The 20,809-nt window shown below is 39.2% G+C and overlaps 1 protein-coding gene across 1 annotated transcript; it reads left to right on the forward strand.

Annotated features, from left to right (window-relative positions):
* Positions 1-505: 505 nt before the first annotated feature.
* PNPT1 (polyribonucleotide nucleotidyltransferase 1) lies at positions 506-20,219 on the forward strand. Its single transcript, XM_035565497.2, has 29 exons — positions 506-757; positions 1,173-1,233; positions 1,550-1,624; positions 4,412-4,517; positions 5,514-5,563; positions 6,031-6,094; positions 6,175-6,222; positions 6,816-6,929; positions 7,189-7,375; positions 7,855-7,906; positions 8,200-8,257; positions 8,410-8,506; positions 8,600-8,702; positions 9,156-9,226; positions 9,717-9,753; positions 10,514-10,580; positions 10,668-10,757; positions 11,553-11,606; positions 11,712-11,818; positions 12,498-12,569; positions 12,681-12,744; positions 14,040-14,123; positions 14,556-14,639; positions 16,523-16,629; positions 16,715-16,770; positions 17,294-17,372; positions 17,814-17,861; positions 18,252-18,410; positions 19,176-20,219. Exons 1-28 carry the CDS (start codon positions 534-536, stop codon positions 18,405-18,407), a joined length of 2,415 nt encoding a protein of 804 aa, XP_035421390.1. The 5' UTR covers positions 506-533; the 3' UTR covers positions 18,408-18,410; positions 19,176-20,219.
* Positions 20,220-20,809: the final 590 nt, after the last annotated feature.

Below are 20,809 nucleotides of genomic sequence, written 5' to 3' on the forward strand. Positions count from 1 at the left end.
TGGTGGATGCCACGCTGAGGAGCAGGGCAGTGGCAGGGCCTTGCTGGCCACCAGCATGGCTCTTCCTGCTCACAGGCCCTGCAGCCCTAGATTTGTGAGGTGTTATTGTGGTTTTTGAGCTTCGTGCCTAACAACTTCACATGCGACATGGTTTTCAGGGGAAAACAATTCAAAATGTGGTGGGTTTTGTGTGTGTGTGTGTGTGTACGTGTGTGTTTTTATTTTCCTTTTAGGCCTTTAAGGTGACAGTGACGCCTTAGGTGCCGGGGCTGTGACGTCTGGCCCCGTGACGGCACCAGCGCTCCCCTCACGGCCCCCCCGGCCATGGCGGCTGGGTGCCGTTGGCCCACCCGGCGCCGCCTGTCCCTGCGCGGGCTCCGTAGCCCGCGGAGCTCCGCCAGGGGGCGCCGGGCCGCGCTGACGCGACGGAACGGGGACGGCGGGCGGGGCAGCAGCCAACCCGCACCCAGCTTGTTCGGCGGCGGCCCGCTCCCCACCGCCCCCGCCAGCCAACGGGGGCGCGGCTGCCGCCGATGTGGTTGCCCCGACCCGGCGCGATGGCCGCCGTCACGAGCTGCCGCCGGGCCGCGCTGGGCGCCCTGCCCCTGGGGGCCGTTGGGGCCGTTAGCGGCCGGGCCGCGGCGCGATGGCGGCGCCTGGCGCTGCCGGGAGGCTGCGGGCTGCGGCTGGCTCCTGCCCGCGGCGTGGCGGCGCAGCCCGGGCCCGGCCGGGCCGTGGCGGTGGAGGTGGGGGGCAGGTGAGCGGCCACAGCGGCACCGAGGGACCGGGAGGCAGGGAGCGGGAATCGGCACCGCGGCGTTGTGCCGAGCGCCTGCACGGCGCCCAAACGTGGTTGGAGCAGGCGGTACCCCGCGTGTAGGACTGACAGACACCCTGTGTGACAGACACCCCGCGTGTGGGACTGACAGACAGACAGGCACCTTGTGCGGCTGGAGGCTTCTCCCCGAGCTGAAGGAATTGGGAGCTCTGGGGCAAAACCCCATCGGAGTTGCTTGTGGTTGGAGTTCCCCCTTCCACATATAATGAGGGTTTTCATATCCACCCTGAGGTGCAGCTGCTGTCCTTTAGGATAGGTGCTGGAGGTGAATGTAGGAGGCAATGGAGAGTTGCTTTACATTCACTGTCAGTAACAGATTGTTTCTTTCCCACAGGAAGATGGAACTGTCTTCTGGAAAGCTCGCTAGGTTTGCTGATGGGTCTGCTGTTGTTCAGGTAAAAAAAAAAAAAAAAGAGCCTAGAGTGTGTGGAACTTCAAAACTTTTGGGTGTGAGCAGCCATTACTGGTGCATTCCAGCCTGTAAAAAAGTTGTGCCAAGTCTCAAGTAGCAATTTAATCCCTAATGAAAGTGTAGCTATGTGTTGGGGGCAACGGCGGGCTTTTTTTCCAACAACTTGCAAAAAGCATGGAATTATGCGGTTGTTTTTCTGCAGAGAGTATTGGGAACTGGAATATTAATATACGAATAAGTGTAGGACTTCGATTAATACTTTGGTTGCAGATAATCTTTTTTTTTTCCTCTTGATCCAGCTAGGTGACACAGCAGTAATGGTCACAGCAGTCAGTAAAACCAAGCCTTCTGCATCTCAGTTCATGCCACTAGTGGTAAGTACTAATGACAGAACTTGTTCTGTGATAATTAGTGACAGCCTTTGCTGTGCTAATCATTAAATAGCAGAGCTCAAGATGCTGAGGGGAGAGAGGAAGGCGAGCAGCAGAGTACAGAGCTTGGACCTCAGAACAGCAGTCTGTGATAACATCACTGTATCTGTGGATGAAGTATGGTCAGTGGGTGTTCTCTCTACTGAGAGCTTTGTGAGCTTGGATGTCTGCTACAGCATCCAAGTTTCAGACATCATATTTTAGTTGTGTGGAAAAAATGGCCAGAGTGTTATGCTCAAAGGGTTTACAAGTGTTAAGGATTAATGATTCCTATTCTACCTGAAGACTGAATAATAGTGGATTTCTCAGAGGGTCTATCCTGGGACATTGCCCATTCAATATTTATGTCAATATTTGGTCAATATTTGCAAATATTATATAATATTTGCCAATATTATTATTATTTGCCAATATTGGCCAATATTTGGTTGGCCGAGTCCCTTGGGAGGCGGTTCTGAAGGGCAGAGGAGTCCAGGAAGGCTGGGCGCTCCTCAAGAAGGAAATCTTAACGGCACAGGAGCGGTCCGTCCCCACGTGCCCAAAGACGAGCCGGCGTGGAAGAAGACCGGCCTGGCTGAACAGAGAGTTGCGGCTTGTGCTTAGCAGAAAAAAGAGGGTTTATAATCTTTGGAAAAAAGGGCGGGCCGCTGAGGAGGACTACAAGGATGTAGCGAGGCTGTGCAGGGAGAAAATTAGAAAGGCCAAAGCTCATCTGGAGCTCAACCTGGCTACTGCCGTTAAAGACAACAAAAAATCCTTTTACAAATATATCAATGCGAAACGGAGGACTAAGGAGAATCTCCATCCTTTACTGGATGCGAGGGGAAACCTAGTTACTAAGGATGAAGAAAAGGCTGAGGTGCTTAATGCCGCCTTTGCCTCAGTCTTTAGCGGCAATACCGGTTGTTCTCTGGATACCCAGTGCCCTGAGCTGGTGGAAGGGGATGGGGAGCAGGATGTGGCCTTTGCTATTCATGAGGAAATGGTTGGTGACCTGCTAAGAAGCTTGGATGTGCGCAAGTCGATGGGGCCGGATGGGATGCACCCGAGGGTACTGAAAGAACTGGCGGAGGAGCTGGCCGAGCCGCTTTCCATCATTTATCGGCAGTCCTGGCTATCGGGGGAGGTCCCAGTTGACTGGCGGCTAGCCAATGTGACGCCCATCTATAAGAAGGGCCGGAGGGCAGACCCGGGGAACTATAGGCCTGTCAGTTTGACCTCAGTGCCAGGAAAGCTCATGGAGCAGATTATCTTGAGGGTCATCACGCGGCACTTGCAGGGCGAGCAGGCGATCAGGCCCAGTCAGCATGGGTTTATGAAAGGCAGGTCCTGCTTGACGAACCTGATCTCCTTCTATGACAAAGTGACGCGCTTGGTGGATGAGGGAAGGGCTGTGGATGTGGTTTACCTTGACCTCAGTAAGGCTTTTGACACCGTTCCCCACAACATTCTCCTCAAGAAACTGGCTGCTCGGGGCTTGGACTGGCGTACGCTTCACTGGGTTAGAAACTGGCTGGATAGCCGGGCCCAGAGAGTTGTGGTGAATGGAGTCAAATCTGGTTGGAGGCTGGTCACAAGTGGTGTCCCCCAGGGCTCAGTACTGGGGCCGGTCCTCTTTAATATCTTTATCGATGACCTGGATGAGGGCGTCCAGTGCACCCTCAGTAAGTTTGCAGATGACACCAAGCTAAGTGCGTGTGTCGATCTGCTCGAGGGCAGGAAGGCTCTGCAGGAGGATCTGGATAGGCTGGGCTGAGGTCAACTGTATGAAGTTCAACAAGGCCAAGTGCCGGGTCCTGCACCTGGGGCGCAACAACCCCAAGCAGAGCTACAGGCTGGGAGATGAGTGGTTGGAAAGCTGCCTGGCCGAGAAGGACCTGGGAGTATTGGTTGATAGTCGGCTGAATATGAGCCAGCAGTGTGCTCAGGTGGCCAAGAAGGCCAACAGCATCCTGGCCTGTATAAGAAGCAGTGTGGCCAGCAGGTCTAGGGAGGTGATTGTCCCCCTGTACTCGGCTCTGGTGAGGCCGCACCTCGAGTACTGTGTTCAGTTTTGGGCCCCTCGCTACAAGAAGGACATGGACGTGCTCGAGCGAGTCCAGAGAAGGGCGACCAAGCTGGTGAGGGGTCTGGAGAACAAGTCTTACGAGGAGCGGCTGAGGGAGCTGGGCTTGTTCAGCCTGGAGAAGAGGAGGCTCAGGGGCGACCTTATCGCTCTCTACAGTTACCTTAAAGGAAGCTGTAGTGAGGTGGGGGTTGGTCTGTTCTCCCACGTGCCTGGTGACAGGACGAGGGGGAATGGGCGAAAGTTGCGCCAGGGGAGTTTTAGGTTGGATGTTAGGAAGAACTTCTTTACCGAAAGGGTTATTAAGCATTGGAACGGGCTGCCCAGGGAGGTGGTGGAGTCGCCATCCCTGGAGGTCTTTAAAAGACGTTTAGATGTAGAGCTTAGTGATATGGTTTAGTGGAGTACTTAGTGTTAGGTCGGAGGTTGGACTCGATGATCTTGAGGTCTCTTCCAACCTAGAAATCTGTGTCTGTGTCTGTCTGTGTCAGTGACCTGAAATTTTTGCACATCACACAGGGTGCAGTTGATTCAGCATAGACCTTGCTCTGAGCCAGAGATTAGAGTATAGACCTTCTGAGGTGTCCTCTCCAACTTGAACAATTATGTGGCTTTGTAATTAGTGATCTGTTGTCCTTAGGAATCCTGGTTTTGTTTTTTAAAAGGTTGACTATCGTCAGAAAGCTGCAGCAGCAGGAAGAATTCCTACGAACTATTTAAGAAGAGAACTTGGTACTACTGACAAAGAAATTCTTACAAGCAGAGTAATAGGTAGGCTGAATCATTTTATTTATGATATTTTAAAAATATTACATAATATCCTCATGAGCCTCTGAGAAGAGGTAGTAACTTGCAACTGTTGCTTGCAAGGTTGATTGTTTCTGCAGTAATGTCAGGGAAAACCTACCTTGCGCTTCCTTTTTGAAGTTTATTGGGGCTAATTGTAAAAACTTAAGTCATCTGGGGCTGTGTACATATTCCTTTATATATGTGTCTGGATCTCAAGAACTTTCATGTCACCTTAGTGTATCTAAGATCTCACCTTCATGAGATGTCACCTCTGCAGTTCCATATCTATCTGGAGAGGTGGAAGAAAGAACCAAGTTAAACTCAAAAATACATGACAGATGGACTGAATGATATACATTCATTCCCTGTCTCTTGATTCCTCTTGAAGTCCTCTCTATCATGGCTTAAGACTTTCACGATTAAGATTAACAGCTTTTGAGGTTCAATGAGTACATGAAGCTGATGTCAAATAAGTCAGCATTTTAAGACTGCATGAAACGAGTTGAGAGAGAACATCCTTTAAGGCCTGGGTTGTCAGTTCTACACACTTCAGACAAATAAAGTTAGGAGTAAATCTAGACATCTTGGAAGTAGCGTACAGTCCTCAAAGAAAATCAGTAAAAGCATTCCTGTCTTTTATGTCTCTTCATTGGAGGCATTTCTGGTAAAATACTATTTAATAGACCATTTGTATCTTAAACCATAGAAGACTTTTTAATGTTTGTTACTCTGTGTTACGAGATGATTGATATACTCGCCCATATATACCTCTTATTTTTCTCTGAGCGCTGGTGAAATTTTAGAGTTGATTACATCTCATACTAAAATTTCTTGTGGTTTCTCTACCCTTTCTCTTCTCCTTTGTTTGGGTTGTTCATTTAAACTATCTTGTCAGTTTCTTGTGGGGGTTATTAGAAGCTAAACTGGATAATGACTACTGAAAGTTGAGTGCTTACACTCTGAATGTTTCTTTTGCAGATAGGTCAATCAGACCACTCTTTCCAGTAGGCTACTTTTATGATACACAGGTATGTCGTGCTGACTGTCCTTAACTGTAGCTACCTTTAGAATGGAAGACTTGGCATGTCCAGTGAAAATTACAAGTGATAGAAAAGCAATTTTTATTAGCATCCAGGATGGCTTTACAGTTTGAAAAAGTCTAATTCTGTAATTCTACTATTTAGTTTCTCATTTGCATGTCTTAAAATGTTTTTATTATATGCTAGTTCTCAAATTGTGTTGCAGAGATACAGAGAGAAAATCCAAAAGTGCTCTGTTACAACAGGGGAGAGAAAAAGTTAATAAGTGTTACATGTTATATTTTTCACATGTTTTTTCATAAGCCTCCTGGCTAAAGCACCTGAACTACCTTTCCTTTTTAGTTTAAGTGTGTATAAAGATGTGGAATGTTTTGTTTTATTGTCCTTAGCTTTCTATTGACAGTTAATAAAAATCTATAGGTCAAAAATATTCACTGTCTTTTATCTTATGCCAGATCCTTTGTAATCTTTTAGCAGTAGATGGTGTCAATGATCCTGACATTCTGGCAATTAATGGAGGTAAGAAAACTCAAAGTTATTGCTTGCGTGATTTTAATATAATTCATTTTTGCTAATAGATTTATATCTCTTTATTCTAGCTTCTGCAGCTCTTGCCTTATCTGATATTCCATGGAATGGTCCTATAGGTAAGTACATATTTTGAAATCCTGAGTATCTTGAATATAATGGGCAAATTAGACAACAGTTTGCTGCTTCTAACAAGAATTGGAGTCTAAAGGCCGCTATCTTTTGCTTAATGTGCTGAAATTCACTTTATGATGCATAGAATTGTTGTGCTTCAGAGCAGCATTTTTTCTGGACTAAAAACGCTTATATAAGGATTTATAATCCAGAAATATTGTAATACAGTGGTCAGCAGCTTCCTTGAATTTTGTCTTTAAAGAAACTTAAAGCATTGTGGAGAAAGTAGGTGTATAAGAATACTTTTTCTCCAGGAACTCAAGAAGAGCTTTGCCATTGCAAATGTGTTATGGGAACTGTGTCACTGCAAATGTTTTATAAAGAACATAAGCGCTGCGCAGTGATACTGCCAAAGAGAAATTGAAGAATAGATAATCTTGCCTTATAGATTTGTTTTTAATGTACAGCTGACATGCTAATATTTTAAAACAAATCCTTAGCTTAATTATTGCTTTTAGATGTAGAATTGTCAGAGTCAAGTGATGCCTTAGAAGAACTTTTCTTATTATAATAATAATTTTCTGGAGTTTGTTTCTAGGTGCAGTAAGGGTCGGACTAATCGATGGAGAAACTGTTATCAATCCAACCCGAAAACAAATGTCTTCTAGCATTTTAAATTTAGTTGTTGCTGGAGCCCCACAAAATCAAGTTGGTAAGTGGGTTAACTGTCAATATCTGTTGGGTACTCGGTTTGAAAATCGTAGGCGACTCTTTACAGATATTTTTCAAATCTTTGAAACTTCTGTTTCTAGGCAATAGTAGGAACGAATAATATTGCTAGATAACTTTGGGGTAGAGTAAATTCCATTATTATGCAGTTTAAAGGTAACCTATATTGTCTTGGTTGAGTTGTAGATTGCTATTGAAAAATAAAATAGTAATTAATCCAGTTTTTGACTTTCCATTGGTAGTTATGTTGGAAGCAACTGCTGAGAATATATTGCAACAAGATTTCTGTCATGCCATTAAAGTAGGGGTGAAGCATACACAGCACATAATTCAAGGAATTCAACAGCTAGTGAAAGAACAAGGTGTTGTCAAGAGAACTGTTCAGAAGTTATTTGTTGCTCCTGAGGAGATTGTGGAATGTGCAAAGAAGTAAGTTCAGAACAAACAATTTTGACCTAATTTCTGTTAAGTGACTCAGAAATACTTACTAATGATTATTTAATCATTTGTGATTAAAATGTTTGGGATCTTGTTCAAGAAAATGTTTTCAATGTTTAGAATTTCTTGCTACATTTTCCGTAGAAACTTAGGGATGCTGCCTTTAGCTCTTCTTTTATGCTTAGTGAGAAGGATATGGCAAAATAAGTGGTGTAAAAACAGTAAAAGCATTGCAAGCTCATGTGCCATTCTTGTGGAATGGTGACATGAGGAGCCAGGGTTATGTTGGCTTTCATGGACTTTGTCATGGAGGTGATGGGGAGTAGGAGAGCAGGCAGGATGGACAGCTGAGACTAGTAGCGTTTGTAAATGGCAGTCTGGTGCTTTCATGCAAAAACCAAACATTTAGTCTTCAAAAGATACTATTTGTGTAATTGCATTTCCAAAATTTCTTTCTTTTCTTCCAAAAGACTTGCTTTTAACAAGATCTATGCAGTGTTCACGGATTCTAGCCATGATAAAGTAAGTAATCAATTCAAATGTGATTTGATTTAATATAATGAAATTGTAGTAAGACTTAATTTCTTCATGCTAACATCTTCTCATCTGAATGTATGTGTAATAGTAATGAATTGTCTTGTAAATTCTTATCTGCCAGAACTAATTTCTTGTGATACATAATTGATCTGTTTGAAATTGTGTGGAGGTCCTATTTTTCTTTGGGTCTTACAGAACTTTACAACAAACCCAACAACCCAAACTTCTTCTGTTATTCCACTCTGTAGAGTTAACTGGTTGCAAATCCTGTGTTCTAGATTTCTAGAGATGAAGCAATTAACAAAATAAGGCTTGAAACAGAAGAGCAGCTGAAAGGTATTTTATGCTTTCTTAGTATTTAGAAAATGCTTATATCAAACTAGCGGTACTTAAAATTAGAGTGTGCTGTTTGTTGGCCATGCTATTTTAGAAGTTCTCTGAGATTCATTTCCTAATTTCAGTTAAGGTTTCTTTTTTTTTATACCCAGAAAAATTTCCAGAGGCTGAGCCTTATGAAATCATGGAATCTTTCAATGTGGTCTCTAAGGATATTTTTAGAAATCTTATTCTGAACGAATATAGAAGGTATGTGAAATCCTTGCTGTATAATTATTTCTGTCAATTTTTTCTCTGAGACTATAGTTTCACTGATTTCATAATTTCTGCTCCTAACTTTAGATGTGATGGAAGAGATTTGACTTCCCTCAGAGATATTAAATGCGAAGTGAATATGTTTAAAATGCTTCATGGATCAGCCTTATTTCAGAGAGGTCAAACACAGGTAGTATTGTTAAATGATTTAAGTTCTAAATATAATGTATCAGAAGCCAAAAGGCTTGTACTTTTCGTTTAAACGTGAAATTTCCTTATTCTATCCTGCTAAGAATAATGTGTGCTGGAAGTCTGTGTGATAAGCAGGCTAGCTATTTCACACAGTATTGTCTGCACAGTTAAGATCCCTGTTTTTTAAATGAGCTTATTCCGTTTTAGTGAACAAACTGCTACAGGCTCCTGACAGGGCAGGAGGCATTAAATCAATATTTTTAAATGTGATCACTTATAAGATTGTATAATCTTTATAAATCATGAGTGTTTGAGAGAAGGAAGTTTTCAGAAGTGGTAGATGGTGGTACCATATTTGTTGCTGAAATCACTTTTTCATTCTTCATTATCAGTATGAAAAGTTGTAAAACATAGACGTGTCTAAGAGCTGTTTATTTATCCCTTATTCTAGGTTCTCTGTACAGTTACATTTGACTCCATAGAATCAAGTGTAAAATCAGATCTTATTTCAACAGCTGTGAGGTATGTGTGTCTTTATGGTTTTCTGTCAGTGGTACTAACAGAGGGTGAGCACTTAAACACATTTTATAAAAGTTGCTGTTAATAAGAAGACATTAATTCCATTGACATGTGTGAAGTTGGAGTGTACTGCAGTGTGTGCAGTAAGATGCTGATATTCTTGAGGTTTGTCTGCTGTCTGATGCATCAAAATCTGCATAAAGCATTGATAAGGGCCGGTTCTATTCCAGACAGCTAGGAAAGCTGTTTAAATGTCTACAGAGATACAACCCTCATATGTTAACTCTCATATGAGTTAACCCTTGTATGTTAACTGTAGACCATGTTTTTTAATTCATTTACTTAAAAAAAGGGGGGGGGGCTGTTAATGAATCAACAGATCTGCAGGATTTACTTGGTCAATTTCTAGGTAGAGTTGAATATAATCTTACTACATATAATATTTAGGACACATTTGGTTGTTCTTTTTGACATGGTCTTGTTTTTTTAACAGTGGAGTTAAAGATAAAAACTTCATGCTGCATTATGAGGTGAGTTTCATTGTCACAGCTTTCTGCATGGTTTATATAAGGGCTTCAGGTCTTGCTCTCAGAGTTGAAATTGTTTAATTCCAAGAATATGAATTATCTCTAGATTTGCTAGGTTCTGCTAGTTACAATTTATATATGAATTTGTCCTGTAGTTTATCAACAGAAATGCTGGTTTCCTAAAAAGCACTACGTAATTTATAAGCTGCTATTTTATGCAGCCTTTCTAATAGTTTAACATCAGGTTAGTTTCTTAAAGACAGGTTACTACTGCAGGCAGGATTAACCTGCTCAATTACTTTTAGTAAATTAATGTGTGCAGCTGACATGCTACACTAGTAGTCAATAAGTGCTTTTACATCTCCAGTCTTAGTCAGCCTTTGGAACTTGCCCAAAGTATTTTGTACAGGCAAGAGACATATTTGTGTCATCTGTATGACAGAAACAAGATTTCTGATATGTTGTTTGACAAGTTTAATTAGAGTAAGCCTGTTGTCCTATTCCTTGGCTACCTTGCAGCTGCTTTATTCTCTTCTGTTATGGGGAATTAAAGCATGAACTAAGTAAACGCTGTCAACTAATCCTGACTCGCAAACTGACTGATAGAAGTTGTGTGATTGTTTAATATTTAGTTGTTGGTTTTTTTGCTTTTACCTTGAGATGCACCAAAACTTCAAAGAGACTTTTTCAAAGTGTTTGTTTTGAAGTGAAGAAGAAACAAGTTAATCTCCTGTATGTGCGCTTCTATTTTTTTGCTCTATAGTTTCCTCCTTATGCAACAAACGAGATTGGCAAAGTTACTGGTGTAAACAGAAGAGAACTTGGACATGGTAGGTTAAAACTACAGAAGTTTTATGCTGTAAGCTCTAATATTTTGATCGTCTTTTATTTATGGCTTTTATTTGTATTTTTAACAGGTGCACTGGCAGAGCGAGCACTGAAACCAATTATTCCTCAGGATTTCCCTTTCACAATACGAGTTACTTCTGAAGTCTTAGAGTCAAATGGTATTATGGCTTTCTTGTTCTTCAAGAAACAAGAGAGAGTCTTCTTCTTAAACAAAAAACCTCAAGTTTGACAAACTATATATAGATGTTTTTGTAGACAATAGATTTCAGTTTTAAGCTTTTTAATCTTGGTGGCTCTACTATCTGAAGTATTTTAAAATATGGACCTTTCCTTTCCATTTGTATAATAGCACAGTATCAATACAAGGCGTAAGTATAAATTCAGACTTTATTAAAAGTGGCCTTTTTGGGGCATGTTTATGCTCCAGAGTGAGGAATATGTTAGCATGTACTGAAACCCATTCTTCAGTATTGAACCACAGCTGGTAACCTTCCTGATGTACAGATAATTCCTGTTTTCTTTATCTCCCCATTTTGGGAGGAAGCTATTGATTTCACCTTTCTGCAGATTCTGCTCTGTGGCCAGGAGTTCCATGAGAGCCACCTGCAATTTCCTAGCAGTGTAGTGAGATTTGGTGTCTGGGAGAAGGAGTTACTGAGGAAAGGGAATGAGTCCCATTTGCAGCTGACAAACTCCCCAGCTTGATGATCAGTTTTTGCTCAGTATCAAAAAAGATTCAAACTGTTAACAGTTTCTTGCTAAAGTGCTTTTGCTACAGAAACTGTCTGATAAACTAATTATTTATTGTAGTACGTGTATTGCTGCATGGTATCTTCTGGCTACCAGAACATTAATTTTCCAACTGTCATTGAACAATATCACCAGTAAGTCTTGTTTTGAATGCTTGTTACCAGGGTTTAACACTATTTTTCTCTTATATTCTAACTCTGTAGGGTCATCCTCAATGGCTTCTGCATGTGGTGGAAGTTTGGCATTAATGGATGCAGGTACAAAACATGGCACTTAAGGATAAACTGCATACGATAATGTGTTAAAGGATTTGGAAATGACCAAAGCTTAAAAAAAAATGTACATGTAATTACCGCTGTTAGGAGTTCCAGTATCGAGTGCAGTGGCAGGTGTAGCAGTGGGTCTCGTTACCAAATACAGTCCAGAAAAAGGAGATCTTGAGGACTATCGTTTGCTGACAGACATCCTGGTGAGTTTTGGTAGCACAGTGGTTACTACTGATGTTTAATTCTGTAAAATACCTCTACATCCTTTTTGTAACATTATTTTTACCCACTTAATTCTAGAACATATGCTACTGGACATATTAGTAGTTCTGTCTTCTGTTTTGTCTTGCAGCTGCCTCCATTATGTAAAAAAAAAATCTATAAAATGTCTAGTCATGTTAATTTTGTGTAACTACTCAGTTGTTACTTTTAAGCTCTGATAAGTGTACTATTTCAAATAAATTTTGTCTCTTGTGGAAGAAAGGGTCATAATTATTGGAATCAGTAGTTTACTGAAAAACACAGTATATTGGAAGGAGAGCAATTGGCAGGGTTGCTGGGGAGAAAAAATGCACATGATCATGCTGCTGTTTCCTGTGGCAGCTGTTGATCGTACCAAGTAAACTGGGGATTTATTCAAAAACCAGGCCACAAACAAAAAGCTCTCAGCTTATAAGAACAGAAAGGAAATGTGTTAATCAGGAATGGTGAAGTAAGGGTGGGAAAAAAAAAAAAGATACAAATCTGAAAGGTGACACCAAGTGTGCAAGTGGCTCCTAGTCTACTTTGTGGTTTACTGAAGCCTAGAATGCACTTTTGGTGTAATAAGAATTGGTACTGGGACATAGTTACTCGAATTTTTCTTTCTGCCTGTACTGACAGGGAATTGAAGATTACTATGGTGATATGGATTTCAAGATGGCGGGTACTAATAAAGGGATAACTGCCTTGCAGGTATTGTAACATGAAAGATTCATTTTATCAATCTTCAGGAATGTCTGTCTAAAAAAGCTTTCCCTGTATATTGATGCTACTTAACTCACTACTTAACTCTTTTCACATTAGGTTGATCTAAAACTACCAGGAATACCAATAAAAATTGTCATGGAAGCTATTCAGCAAGGCACTGGTATGTCCATATTAAGATTTGCACCCATTATATTAAGTTATAAAATGTATTAAATTATTTATTTAAATATTTTATTTTGGGGGGGGTGGGGGGCTAAGGCAGGCATGGGGATTAAAAAAAAGGTTCAGTGTTGTATGCTGTGCTTGAATGTTAGTACTTGATACAGAGCAAACTTTTTGTTTGTTTGTTTGAGAGCATTTAGTCTTCAAAAAAGCTTGCCCTTCCCAGCATGGTTATGTTCCATATCGTTTTACATAGTGTATGTGAAAGTGTGTGCTGCTCCTAGAGGTTTACTTTCTTGTTAAGAGAACAAAAAAATACTTAATGCAAATGGTATGATTCTAACGATGACCAGTTTAAATCAATGTATAGCTTCTGGAAAAAAATGCGGTAAAACTTGTGGTTGAGCAAACTGGAGGGGGGGAAAAAAAGGTAGGGTAAAAGTCCTTGACATCTCAGGGAGTTCATCATTAACATGTAGTAGCTCAATACTCCTTAAATAATACAGGTAATGAAGGCTGAATTGCAGCTTTGGGCACTGAAATTGGATTGCTTTTGATAGGTGAAAGTTGGGAGAGGCAAAAGTCACCTAGTTGCTATTTAAATACTTAAGTGTTTGTTATTCCGAATACAGTTAACAAACATCCTATTCCATGTTTGTTTTAAATCCAACAGAATAATACTATCAAAAACAGCAGCAAACTTTTTCTTGCTTATCATAAATTCAAATATATCTACTATTGAAACTTACTGTTGTTTGTATTCTGGCGTGTACAGCTAAAATATTATTGAGCCATATGAAAACTGAAGGTACAAGCATTAATAAGGATTTCTCTAGTTGTAAGAAATTTCCCCTCAACTGTGGCAACACTTTAACAAGAAAACATTTATTAAAACAGAAGAACTAGTAATTCCTGTTCAAAGGTGTATCACTTCAAGAAGATCAGTTAAAGTTTCAGGCCAGTATATCATAACTTAGCTAATCAAAGCTACACCCTGTTGCTCTCATAATCTCTAATTTATTTAAATAATAGCATACAGTTCTGTGCTTCATTGTTAATGTTTTGGTCTGCATAAAGTGCTGAAGGTGTAGGACTAGTACACAGAGCAGAAGGTCGTACTCCAACAAAAGTACACTACCTAAAATGTGTCGTATTACCATGATATATTGTTAAGTTAGGCAAGAGGTAGATTTCATGAATGGATGTTATCTACTTTATAACAAAAGCAACATAAATTTATATTAGTCTTACGCAAAACTTTTCCCTCTTCTTCTTTTTGCCAAACCTCTACAGCTGCAAAGAGGGAGATTTTGCAAATTATGAACCAAACACTGGCAAAACCCAGACCTAACAGAAAAGAAAATGGACCAGTTGTAGGTAATTGTTAGTTGTATGTTGATATGAATTGATGTCTTTTTATGGTTTTTAACAATAAATTACTGTTTAAAACAGCTTTTTTTTAATGAATGTATCATATTTTTCTGTCTTTCGTGATTTCTGAGGGGAGTTGTTTTTTATTGCCCTGAGGGGCAGTACTGTACTACTTCATTGCACATTAGAAAGCAGAATAAGCTGAAGTTGTGTGGAACTCACAAAATGAGAATAGATATAGATGCCAGCATTGGAATGGCTTAAGGTAATTTACACTCAAATTACTTACATTCTAAGTCTTCATTAATTCTAATACTTAAACATAATTTCATCAGTGTTCAGCATATAATATGACTAGCCGTAAAAAAAAGGACTTTTGTGATGGTATTCAGGATCATCATACTTAGCATTTCAAAGTATATTTATGTGTTCTTTCAGAAACAATCTGTGTGCCATTATCAAAAAGGGTAAGGTTCATTGGTCCTGGGGCCTATAATTTGAAAAAACTTCAAGCACAGACGGGTAAGACATCTTTGTTTTCCTGTGATCACTTATCCTCATGTGTTAATAGCTTCTTTTCACTGTACAAAAATCTCTTGTATGGGGTTTTAATTAGTGGAACTTGGTAGCACATAAATTACTAGCACAGCTGCTGTTAAGTGTTAATGCTACCTTTCATGTCCTTTCAGAACCTAGACAAAGGTAAGCTTAAACTTTACAAATTGTTCTGTAGAACACCTCTGTTTAATACCTGAGGGCATTTGTGCTTCAGTAGAAACGTCCTAGCATGTTATATAGGAAGAAATATTAAGTGAAGAAGGTGCTTTATACTGCAGCCTGTCTAACAGTGTTTGTTTAGACTAGTATGTTTAGCCATTCCAATACTCAGTACAGATCAACGTACAGTAAAGGCTCAATAAATAAGAGATTCCAATGTTTCAAATAGATAAAGCTCATTTTGGCTATTCTGTTGTGTAGATTCTCTGTAGAAGTGCATGTAGGTTTTCTTGCAGCAGGAATTTCCAGAAGTATGGCGCACACATGAATGAGTGGTGAAGCCAAGCGAGTCTGATACGTTATGAACATGTTGCAGTATAGATCAAATGTATGTAGTCTTTCTGTCTGTAGACTAAAGCTTTTTGATTAGGAAGAGGTACTGAGCTCTTTTCTATGGTGCTCTTGCCCTGTTTTCTTAGGACTCTGTGAGGAGTTTGTATATGCTGTTAACATGCTGGGAAATGTTAGAAATAGAGCTCACTATCATGTTGCAGGAGTGACGTGTACTGGGGCTTAAACTAGTAACAAGTAGTGTGGGAGAAGTTTACTGATCTCATTGCATTTCTTGGAAGAAACTTGTTCTGCTTGACGTTAAGTGCCAAATTCAAAGTTAACATCTTCTGTACTACCATTTCCCAAATAGGGCAGCTGATGCATTGGTAGAGGTTGGACTAATGGAGGTCGAAATTAGACCAATAGCTACAGTTGGCCTCAGAAGTTAGTGGGCAGAATTTTTAAAGTGTTAAGAACTTTAGGTATTTGAGAGGCTGTACTTTCTTCGTTACTTTCAAACCAGTGAAACTAGACTTAATCCACACTTTACACCTTGCCAACATGATGAAGCTAATAATCAGCCAACGTTCAGCCATGATAGAGGTGTTTCTGCTGTAATACCATTAAATATATTAGATTCTTCTGAACACTTATCTGTAAGTACAGGTTCTTTCTTTCATTGGTTAATATAGTAAAATTTCACACATTGCCTACTTTTAGAGAACTACATTTTAAAAACGTTTGATGTTCATAGCATATCAAATAGATGTTCTGCTTCAGCTGCTTTGGACTTGGAACTCTTTTAATAATCTCGCTGGCTTGGGTAGTGCTTGTCGGGGGGCTGGGTTGGAGAAGAGATTATGCTACTTTGACTGCAAGCATATGTGGCCTGTTGGATGAAAAACTAGTTGAGAGGTGTGAAGAATTTTACTGTGCAACCTTACTATGTTCTAGCTCTGAAAAACTTTAATTTCCATCAGCTATTAATGAAAGCTACAGTTTAATAATGAAATTCATAAGCATTAATGAAAAAGCTAAGATTAAATTAAGCTCTCAAGATTTTTTCCACTTACAGCAGGGTTATAGTAAGCAACAATTGTGCAAATGCGGATGGTTCCATGTGGAACACAAGCTCGTGCAGGTATACCTGTGACATGGTTTCTATACAGTTGTATGTAGAGCTGTCCAGTGCCTAGTCTGAAGAATATTTGAAATGATGAGGACTTGAGATCTTTGTCAGACTATGCAAAACCATTTTGCTCTGTGCAAGTCTTTACTAAATGTGAATTTTCTGCTTGCTGAAAAAATAGGAATGTTCACCAAGGATTCTTTGATTAATAAATTCTATTTCTAAGGTGTAACTTTAAGTCAGCTGGATGAAGAGACGTATTCTGTGTTTGCTCCCACACCTAGTGCTATGCATGAAGCAAGAGAGTTTATCCGTGAAATCTGCAAAGATGATGTAAGGACAGACTTTTTGTTGTTAGCGTTTTCAGTTTGCAGTTTGTGAGTACATGTCTTACTGTTTTTTTCTCTTTTCCCTACAGCAGGAAGTTAATTTAGAATTTGGTGCAGTTTATACAGCCACAATTACTGAAATTAGGTATGAAAAGTGCTCTGAAATTGAATTTAATTTATTTACATAGATATATTCCTGAGACATAGACAGGATTATAAAATTGGTTTTTAAAGCATGCCAAACTTCTGCTGGTGATGTTGGCACCTGCGTTATTCCTAGTATTTTGCTCTATTGAAAACATTCTCTTAATAAGGCTGTTTCTTTTTTGCTATTTAGATATTAAATGTCTCCTTAAATTACAGACTTGAAGGTCTTTTTTCATCTTTGTATCTGAGAGAGATGATTGGAATTTGCTTTCACTTTTTTGAAAGGACAAATCTTGGATTGAAATGGCAAGCACTTTTTGGATGTACTTTGTATTTAAAATAGTTAGGACAGTGTAGTTTCCATCCAGTTTAGATTAAGGAGAAATGCATAGCCATGGTTGAGAGTAATATCTTGTCTATGAAAAGTTTTCTAATGTTTGTTTTTGGAGTAAATTTGCAAAATAAGTTATATATATGACTTCTATCAGTGTGTTTTTGAAATGACTTGCTCTGTTTTCCAGAGATTCTGGAGTGATGATAAAATTGTATCCAAACATGACACCAGTGTTACTTCATAATTCACAGCTCGATCAAAGAAAGGTAATGCATCCTTAAACAAGTGTAAACTAGAGATTCTAAAACTTTTTTTTTTGTTTTAAATGAATTCTTACCTAACCTAGTCTCCATCAGCTATAACACACATACTGGAGTCTAGAGTCTATTTTTGTAACACAAAAAGCTGTCTTAGACTAGCAGCATTTTCTAGTTTAACCTTTGCTTGCCCTGTGTTTAGAGCTGCAAGGAATCTCGCTGTATGCTTGCTATCATCCTGTTGTTGACACTTTTATGGACATCACATCTTTAGGTCTAATACCCTTTCTATGTAACGTAGAAGTCTGTAGTTCATTAGTTGACTAGTTCATTGAGCCACTTTGGTCCATGCGTGGTTGCTTGACATGTAGCATGAAGACAACTGTATATTTTTTTGTTTGTTTTTTCCCTCCTGAAAACTGAGTTTTTCTGAAAAATCCTGTGTTCTAGATTAAACATCCTAGTGCCCTGGGATTAGAAGTTGGACAAGAAATTCAGGTAAATTTTTTTTGAACTTTATAATGATAACAAACTGTTCGTATTTTAGTATTTGAATTTTTTTGTGTGTTTCTGAAGGAAATGTTTTGCTATATCAGATTGCTTTTCTGTGCTGCTTAAATGCCTGATCACCTCCAATCAGAGTTTTTAGTGTCATACCCTTGCTGTCTTAGGTACCATGTTGACCTGACTAAGCAGTATAGACCAAACAGTGTCTGTTGTATGTGGTTTTGCATGTTCAGGTTTTTTTAAGCATTCCTCTCTTTTTTTTCCTCTTTTTTTAAAGCTAATTCTATCTTTAAGTTGATCAGTCTCATATGGTGATTTAAGATAATTTTATCAGATCTGAAAGCGGTGTGGTGGTCTTAAAGTGGTAAGTTTTCTTAACAGGTTAAATACTTTGGACGTGATCCAACTGATGGTAGAATGAGGCTTTCACGTAAAATTCTGCAGTCACCAGCCACAACTGTGCTTAAAACCCTCACAGACAAAAACAGCATTATGATGGGAGGTACTGTTCCACAGTCATCTACTTCATCTCAATGACTGGTAAGGCCACAGGAAACATTTGACAGCTCAGTACTGTGCCTTCTTTACAACTGTTGTATAGGACTATCAGTCTGTTTCTTGTACTGTATAGCTGATGTTCAGTATTGTGTGAATACTGCTTGCCAATTGTTACAATTTATCATAAGGTAGCACCTTGCCTTCCATATCATTTTGTTCTAAAGAGCTTGATGCTGTAAAAAGAGTACAAATTCCTTGATGGTTTCGGTCATCCTAGACAGTGTATTTTCTCCAAAACCAACATACTTATTAATCTAGAATACCTGGAAGTATTCTATCTTCTCTACCCTGCCACCATTTTTCATATTGGGGTAGGGGGAAGGGCAGGGTAGGGGAAGGTGAGGTTTTTGTTTTGTTTTGTTTTTCAGTTTTCTTGAAACTGAAACTCACTTACTGGAGTGCCAAAAGCTCTTCTCTAGAACTAGTTTCCAAGCATGCATTTGATGATTGATAGATTTGTCTCAACTTTTCCCAAATCTATTGTGTGTATTCTGTTTTCCTTAGGAAGCTGCTAGAGCTGGAAGGTATCTGATCATAAGATTAAGAGTAATTGTGCAACAAGGTTGGCAAATAGAGTTGCAAATGCACCCATGATAACTTAAGGCAATCTGTGGCAATCTTCTAAAATGATTCACAATGCTAGAAGAAATTAAAATTCAGTGAAGAAAATTACAGTCTTTCAAAAAGTGTTTCTGAATTTGATGTCTTGATATTAGTTGGTTACAGAGTATTTTCTTTCTCTTTCAGGAAAAAAAGGCCTGGTAGTTCATGGAAACATGAGACACCTTTGCTTGAATCTGCAGATGTCTCTGCATGTGGATGGTAGTGAATCATATTTTTAAAATAGATGGTATTCATGCTTAAAGGTGATGTAAAACGTAAAAGTATTCAAACTGATTAAAACATTGTTCAAAAGAAACAGGAACAACCAATATTCTTACATTGTGTAGCCTGGGTAAGAATCTAAGAATGTGGAATTGCATAGACTGAAGAGCAGACTACTTTAAGTCATTTCAGTGCTTAAGATTCTTCCTGCTACCATCTCAGGATAAAAATGCAAAGATGGAAGGCAAGTACTTAAAAGTACTTCCTGGGAGAAGGAATTCTCCTGTGTATTTGGTTGATGAGGTATGACAATGGTTGAGAGGCATACTTGGCTAGTCCAGGTTTTACTGGCTTTTCAGTGTCTAAGATTTAAATGCTGAGCAAAATGTGGAAACTTTACAAATTATCACCTGTATCATGATGGGCACTCTTTCAGATAAATACATAATAACTGCCATAGGGTTCAGACTTGCTAAGGTATCTGAGCAGAAGGGGGACAAAAATGAAGAACCTACCTGAAACAACATCACTTATCTGGGTTCATTAATACTGAGTTTTAAGATACATAATAAAAATACTAAAATAATTGTTTTACAATAAACAAATGACGTGATGTTTCTTTCCCCCAAAACCTCCTCATTAAGAGTCTCAGAATTCCTCTATATGATTATGTTCTATTATCAGACTCACTGATCTCTTTTAAATTTCAAAACATACAACTCCTTGTTTTTTTCTACTGTGATGTGCAGACCTTAAAAATCAATGAGGTATCCCTTCTGGTGTACCCAAATCTGTAGATATTCCTAACAGGAAAATCAAGTTTCTAATGGCAAGTCAGCTCTGGACCTCCTGAAAGAAAAAAAGGAAAAAAAAAGTGGAGAGAAGAGAAATGTGAATGTATAGTAAAAACTATTTTGCCTTTTTTATTCTGACCTAAAATATTAAAAAAAAAAAAATAGCCCCCTTCTTTGTTGTTGTCTGTCTTTTATTATGTAAAATGGAAAAAATTTTCCTTAACAATCTTTGTTCTTCTGTGAGAACTGTATCCTTGTATTTCTTAGCAAGAATTCTAATATCCTTGCTTCCTGTGAGTTAACTTAAATGGCTGGTATCCTGGCTGCTATCATCCTGGATAGTGTTAATGAAATAGTGACAAATGTTAAAATTCCCGAACGGAAGCTCAGAAACATTTTCATTTCTCATAACTGTTTTTAGAAATTGACTTTTGCAATCTTAATTGGTTTTCCAAGGTTTAGCTTATTTTTATTATAGACAATTTTCTGTAAAGCTTCTTTTTGTAGTAAACAGAACGGTGTTCTAGTTACTATAATACTAATGCTAGGAGCTTTTTAGCTAGCACATTACCAATAAGATGCTTGCATTTGGATCTGAAAATTAAGAGACCAAAGAATCTAAATGTTTGATACAAGTTGTAATTGTAATTTCTCACTCATAGTAACAGCAATATTGATGATTTGTTAGTCTGTGTGATAGGTGGTGATCTTGGTAACTAAGCTGTTAGGGGTGCTGGAGGATTTTTGCTTAGTGGGGGACAA

Source organism: Cygnus atratus, chromosome 3 (assembly GCF_013377495.2).
Source record: "Cygnus atratus isolate AKBS03 ecotype Queensland, Australia chromosome 3, CAtr_DNAZoo_HiC_assembly, whole genome shotgun sequence".
NCBI lineage: Eukaryota > Metazoa > Chordata > Aves > Anseriformes > Anatidae > Cygnus > Cygnus atratus.